Consider the following 7233-nt stretch of genomic DNA (forward strand, 5'->3'; position numbering starts at 1 on the left):
GCTTGTTTGAGAGAGAATTGTCTAATATAATGAAAGTTATATAGTACATTAATAATGCTCTTCAAAAGGGACATGCAAAAAAGTTAAAGAGAGAAAAAAAGACCCAAATAGATTCCACTTTTCTTTTCTTTTATTTCTTTAAAAAGGATTTCAAAACATTACGTGGGTCCGTTTGCAGGACTTGTGTCGAACGGAAATACTAAAAGTTTCTGCAAAAAGGTTATTCTTCAAGCAGGTCGCACTGTTGATGTAAATCAGGTACACAACAGTCTGAAAAAAAACTCAAATAGATCATATCCTACTTTTCTTTATTGTATTTCTTTGAAAAGTATTCCAAACATTATTCAGGTACACAACAGTCTGCTAAACTGGCTCACACTGTCCATACAAATCAGGTACACAACAGTCTGCTAAATAGATTGAAGAAGATCCAAGACGGCTTTCCTATGTGGCATGCTTGGAATGGCTCCTTTCACTTGAACACAAAGAGAGGCTGCTGCAGCTGCAAATCACCAAATCATCAAATCATTAAGAGAATTTAATATAAAAAATTGAAAAATATAATTAAAAAATAAAAATATTTAACAAATAAGAAGCATGTGTTTACCTGCAAATCTCAAGCATTCAACTTTGGTTTTCCCTTCTACAAAAGCAACAGCATAAGCAGCAGTGAATGTATCCCCTGCGCCAGTTGTGTCAATGACTTTTTTAGCCTCGATGATGCTTTGTTTAATTGGTTCTTTTCCTTCTGTGAATAAAGCAGATCCTCTTCCACCAAGTTTCACAAGAACTTCTTTAACACCCTGATAACAATAGTCACAATTAGTTTAATTAATTTATGATACAAATAGTAATGATTGAAAAAAAGGCTTACTAATTGGTGACATTTAGCTACAGCTAAGCTGATTTGTTCAAAGCTTTCTGTTTCCATTCCTGTCAAACGAGCAAGCTCGCTTTCATTTGGACTCAGAATATCAACATGTTTCAGAAGCTCAACTGGAATTGGTGAATCCATTCCTCCTGCATCGAGAATCACAGGAACGCCTGCATTTCTTGCGGCCTGTAATCGTAAAGCATAGTATAGAACTATAGATGATAGATGATAGATGATAATGCAATTCGTTTTCTTGAATTTTGAATTAAGAAATTTATCACCTTTGCGACTTGAATGTTGATCGAATCAGGAATTTCCCTCTGAAGCAAAACAATCCCGGCATTCTTCACAGTCTCCAGATCATCGTTGGCTAGATTTTCAGGCCAACCACACATATTAGCACCTCCGACGATTATAATGGAGTTCTGTCCATCGGATTGAAGCATAACCACCGCATGTCCAGTCGGCTCTTCGGAAACTTCATTCAGATGATCGATATGAACACCGCCACCTTCAAGCGCCTCCATTATCAATTTCCCATGAGCATCCTTTCCGATCTGGCCGACGAAGTACGTCGGGTAGGATAGCATTCCGCCACATACCGCCTGGTTGGCCCCTTTGCCACCAGCTAGGGTTTGCCCGGTCTTCGCAGATACGGTCTCTCCCTCTTTGGGAAGCCTATCGATCTCCACGTAGATGTCGGCATTGGCTGATCCGACGACCACCAATGGTGCTTGTATGGATTTTCCGGTGGGTTGATTTAGGGATTCGGTGGTAGAGTTGACGATGAGAGATGGGAATGATTTTGGGTTCTTTCTTCTTCTTGAAGGGATGATGAAATTGGGGATTGATAAATTGGTTGGCGATTTAAGGTTTACAGCGGATTGACGATGGTTGCTGTTGCTCTGCGATCGTTGGGACAATGGTGTTGACGGTGAGATCGATGTCATGCTGCCACTCATCGCTCCTCTGTGTAGACTTGTGAATTGTGATCGAGTCAAGAAAGGTCAACAATGAGCAATAATGAATTATATATTTTGTTTAGAAAATGGTGTTGCTAATAAGACACCCTTGACATTTCATTGACCACTTTTTAAAAAGTCAACTAATAATTAACTGCTTATAATCAGTTTTTCAGTTCGGCCAATAAAAAAAATTTAAAAATTAGTTAGGGTGTCCATATTGCAATATAGGGTGTCTTTTTAGCCAACCCTTTAGAAAAAATTGTAAAAATAGTCCCATGGTATCTATTTTTTTGGAGTTTTAGTCTAGACTTTGATTTTTTTCTTTTATTAATGGTCATTTTGAGATAGTTTCGTTGCCTTTTTTGTCTCTCGATAAACTGAAATGATTGTAATGACTTTTTGATATTTTTTAATGTTTTTTCTATTTAATTTAAACGAAAAAGAAAATAAATAATTAAATTGGACCCACATCTCTCTCTCTCTTTCTCTCTCTCTCTACACAACCTTTGTCACACCTCAAAACCATGAACGACGGAAACGTTCTGGGGCGGAGGATGTCATGTACAGTATCACAACAATGAAAAGTAGTAAACAAGCAACAACATCATCCATTGCATTAATAATATAATTTTAATACAAGTGTGTTCTGTTAAATTATGATAAACACTAAATCATAAATCAAAATGAAAGATGCGTCTTGTACGAGCACCATCTTCTTTGAACCTTGCATCGGTACCTGTCTATGGTTGACCTGAGGATACAAGTTATTTTGAAAGAGAGTATCAGCTTTAAAGCTGGTGAGATCATAAGTATTTTAGTGTCTTAATTTGTATGTAAGTATTTGTATGTATATGAACTGTAAGTATTGAAAATGTATATGAACTGTAAGTATTTGAAATGTATATGAACTGTAAGTATGAAAATGTTTTGAATGATCCTAGGAAGCCCTATGTTTCCTACTAATCGTATCCTTCTACCAAGGCATCTAGTGTCTGTGTGTGTGTCTCTTGTAAGAGTGTGTATTTTCCCAAATCTGACTATCATTAACCAAAAATATAGTTTTTACATTACCGTGCGTCGTGTGAATGTTCACGAAGTGAATGTAATGGGAAAATGAAATAGTACTATGGTGTAGTGTCGAACTACAACCGTACTAATTACCTTAAGTCTAGGGTAATTCTTATAAGTACTATAGTATTTGTAATAAGTGACTACTTCTGTACTCGTATTGCCTTATTTGAGGGATAAGGCATAATGTGATGGCTAGATCCCAGGCTAGACGCTCCCCTGTCAAAGGGATTTTGGGACCTTTACACGACCCCTGCATATTTGCATGCCGTGAACATCCACATTACTATGATCATGTATACCCAATATAACTATCACAATGCGTTGCGATTTATTGGTATAGTTAGATCCTAAAATCGTTCCATGCTATAGCACCTACTGATGTCTGTCCTACTATCGTATATGTAAGCGCACTCATGTAAACGTATCTATGTATACGTACTCATGTAAGCGTAATCATGTAAAAGTATATGAACGTATGTCTTTGCTACCCAAAGGTACTGAACTGACTGAAAGGAACTATTATGTCCATATATGTACACATGATATATATATATATATATATATATATATATATATATATATATATATATATAACTAATGTTTAAATGACCTTCGGACTAATACCTGATATCCCACCAGACCACATCTCAAGCGCGAAAAGGAAATAGGGTGGATAGCCTTCCTAAGTCCTTTAAACATTACTTATATAACTATACATATATAGGCATGCTTATAACAGGGTCTCTATGTAAACGTATCTATGTAAATGTACTCATGTAAATGTAATCATGTAAACGTACTCATGTAATTGTATAGTAATGTACTGTAATGTTCTGCGTGTGCTAGCTGTAATGTGTGTTCTCTCTCTATCTAGCATGTATAATAATGTAATGTGTGTACTAGCTGTAATGTATGTTCTCTCTATCTAGCAAGTATTGACTCATGAATGAACTGACTCATTGTATGATATCGCGTTCTAGTAATGGTTCTAATATCTCCCTAAACTACCCACATGGTAGCTTACTAGTAATGTAACTGGTACGTATGAACATGGATGTATACATTTGCTACCCAAGGGTATTGAATGAACTGGAAGAACCTTTATGACTATATATGTACACATGATATATAACTAATATTTAAACGACCTTTGGACGGGTACCCGATATCCCACCAGACCACATCTCAAGCGCGAAAAGGAAATAGGGTGGATAGCCTTCCTAAGTCCTTTCAACATTTCTTATATAACTATACATATATAGGCATGCAATTTACAATATAAAAGCATAAAATAAGTTTTGTAAAACCTTTTGAACATGATTTCTATCTAAGAAAAGATCGACTTGATGTCAATCCATAAAACGGGTTGAAAGCATGTGTTTGATAAAGCAGTTTAAGTATAAAGAAACATTTGTTTGAAACACAATTATAAATGAGTTTGAAATGAAACATACAGTGTATAATGAACAGTTTAATAAGGAGTTTTAAACATATAAAACGTTTATGAAAATCATGTGAAGAAAATTGTTTGGTAAAACGGCTAATGAGTAGCAAATCATTTAAATGTTGCTTATTAATCACATGTGATTGATATAATAACTAGCATGATTCTACTTGTATCCCCCCCCCCATAAAACATTTAAAAACATTTAAAACATTGATTAAGGGGTATGAACTCACCTGTAGCAAGTGGTGGGGATGAACGGACTGAAACAGGATGCTAGGTGTCAAGTGAAGTCTTGAACACACTCTATGATCCTAGTTAACATATAATATCGCATATATGTATCAAATTAGTCTATAAACAACTAATAAACAAGTCAAGACACCCCTTGAGTTTACGGTCATAAACTCTTGAGTTTACGGTCGTAAACTCCTAACCTTTTGACCATTTGTTGTTTTGAAGTTTTCTAAGCTTTTCCAAGCATTCCTACTTCATGTTTAAGCCTTAGGAAGTGTTGTGTGGCATCAAAACGCTCCTAAATGGAGTTTACGGTCTAAGGACCATTTCTCCATGATTTTACTACCGTAAACTCTTATGGACTAAGGTATTTTGGTGTGTTCAAGTCCTAAACACTTCAAGGTAAAAGCCTAGGTTAGATTCTAGGCATTAGGAGTAAATATGGGACATTTAAACACCTTTTGGGGTGTTTACGGTTCTGGGAGATCCCCAAACCGTAAACACATATAAATGATTATTTTCTTGTTCTTTTATATGATAAACACATCAAGGATGGATCTAGACAAGTCCTTAAGGCATAGTGAAACATCTAGACACCCTAAAGCACCTTTTGGCACTATACTTGGTGTTTACGGTTTTGGGAGACTCCCAAAACTGTGAACACCTTGTTCTTGGTGTTCTTGGGACTTTTCCTTGGTATAAATATGTATAGCAAGCTTTAAATGACTCTAGGATAGAAGTACTTACTTTGTGGAAGCTTGAAATGAACTTAAAGTCCAAGAACACTAGTGTGTGTTCTTGGTGTTTTGGAAAACTAGTCAAAACACATAAATGGATGGGTTAAAGGATATATAATCACTAGATGTTATGTTATATCAACTAATCAAGTCGAGAAACACTTACGTTTTCGGGAAACCGGGCGAAAACCGAGATGATACTTGAGAGAGTTTGGAGTTTACTCTATTAGGGTGTAAATGAGAAGTGTGGTAATTTGGGGAGTAAACTCATGTTTAAGCATAAGTTTACGTTTTTGGGAAGATTTTTCGGCCCAAACATAAAAGTTTGGCCGTGAACTTCTAAGACACGAGGTGTTTGCGGCTTTGAAATTTCAAGACTCTAGACGACACTTCCTTTCACCCGTTCGTTTAAAGAATAATATTAAAATAATCAAACGAACTTTAAATTTGCTAAAAATAAGTAATAATGTAATTGACTTATAAATTGAAGTGATTGACTTTTAGGGTTTGACCGATTGAAAATTTCGAGTTGTCACAACCTTCCCCACAATTGGGAATCGAGCTCACCAGATCAATTTTCATCCCCAAATCACCCTCGTTCATCTCCTTACTATCGACATCAAATTTAATCTTATTTCCTTATATGATTCAGAAAACTGAGGATGAAGAGGGTACGGCCAAAAACCTATTAAACGATCTCTACATCCTAGGTAAAATTACTCTCTTAATTCACCATTTCACGCTTAAAATATATTACCCATCAAAAAGTTTGAATTGGAATCCGCCATTAATTCATCTCTAATTTCTTCTATTTCTTCCCCAAAATCCACAGAGGATACTACAAGTGTAGTAGTATGAGAGGATGCCCAGCTCGGAAACATATCGAGAGAGCATTGGATGATCCAAGCATGTTGATTGTTACTTACGAAGGAGATCACAATCATGCTCTTTTTGTAGCAGAAACTTCTGGGTTGATCTTAGAATCATCATAATTTCATCAATATCGATCCCTTTTTTCAATTTTTTTCTTTTTATTTTTTTAAATGCCATGTTTTGATGATGATGATGAGAATTTGGCATGGTGAATAGACCAAGCTGAAATGACTAGGGTTTCGACTAAAAGATTTTCAGATCGAAGGGTTCGTAATTCCACCTCTATCGTTGTAGATTTGTTCTAGTGAATGGAGGAGGGGATTTCTTATGCTAGAAAAAACATTTGGTTACCTATCTAATTTCTCCTATCTTGATCAATAATTCCGTATTGATCTGAACTAGAAGTTTATATGTCGAAAAACACATTTGGTTACCGGAGGACCTCAGTGAAATGCAGGTACTTGTTTCCCTTCCCTTGCTCACATCCTGTACTTTTTTCCCACCAACATTCACCACATGTCCTCCGCTAGTGACCCATAAGAGATCGACAACTTGGGGAAATCCTTTAGCTTCGAATCTACACAGTGTTCTGGGGAAGAAGCCATTAAAGATTAATTATGAAGGAATGAAAGAAGAAAGGGCTTTTACGATGGAAGGGAGAGAGAGAGAGAGAGAGAGAGAGAGAGAGATTTGGATCCAATTTAATTATTTATTTTCTTTTTCATTTAAATTAAATAGAAAAAACATTAAAAAAATATCAGAAGGGCATTACAGTCATTTCAGTTTATCAAAGGACTAAAAACGCAACGAAATTACCTCAAAAGAACCACCAATCCAAAAAAGTTGAGGTTGGACTAAAACCCTAAAAAATGCATACCATAGGGACCATTTTTGTAGTTTTGGCTTTTGTTTATGCATTTAGAACATGAAACGGAATCGGTAACGATGGATAACATTTTTTTATTTTTTAAAAATCGAATTTGATTGAAAGTCAATCATTGATTATCGAACCGAATTAAAATTATTAGTATT

General features: G+C 35.7%; 1 protein-coding gene across 1 annotated transcript; it reads right to left on the reverse strand.

The window, feature by feature from the left end:
- Window positions 1-287: 287 nt before the first annotated feature.
- LOC111914101 (ribokinase) lies at window positions 288-1893 on the reverse strand. The gene is made up of 4 exons (XM_023909841.3): window positions 1156-1893; window positions 875-1060; window positions 608-803; window positions 288-502 (listed from the first exon to the last, which is right to left on the reverse strand). Exons 1-4 carry the CDS (start codon window positions 1834-1836, stop codon window positions 411-413), a joined length of 1155 nt encoding a protein of 384 aa, XP_023765609.1. The 5' UTR covers window positions 1837-1893; the 3' UTR covers window positions 288-410.
- Window positions 1894-7233: the final 5340 nt, after the last annotated feature.

Source organism: Lactuca sativa, chromosome 7 (assembly GCF_002870075.4).
Source record: "Lactuca sativa cultivar Salinas chromosome 7, Lsat_Salinas_v11, whole genome shotgun sequence".
Classification (NCBI taxonomy): Eukaryota; Viridiplantae; Streptophyta; class Magnoliopsida; order Asterales; family Asteraceae; genus Lactuca; species Lactuca sativa.

Coding starts and splice junctions, on each gene's coding strand:
- LOC111914101 (XM_023909841.3), bottom strand. CDS start 1,836: ATGAGTGGCAGCATGACATCGATCTCACCGTCAACACCATTGTCCCAA. Junction 804..874: donor TAGCTAAATGTCACCAATTA/GTAAGCCTTTTT, acceptor TATTGTTATCAG/GGTGTTAAAGAAGTTCTTGT. Junction 503..607: donor TGAATGCTTGAGATTTGCAG/GTAAACACATGC, acceptor GGTGATTTGCAG/CTGCAGCAGCCTCTCTTTGT.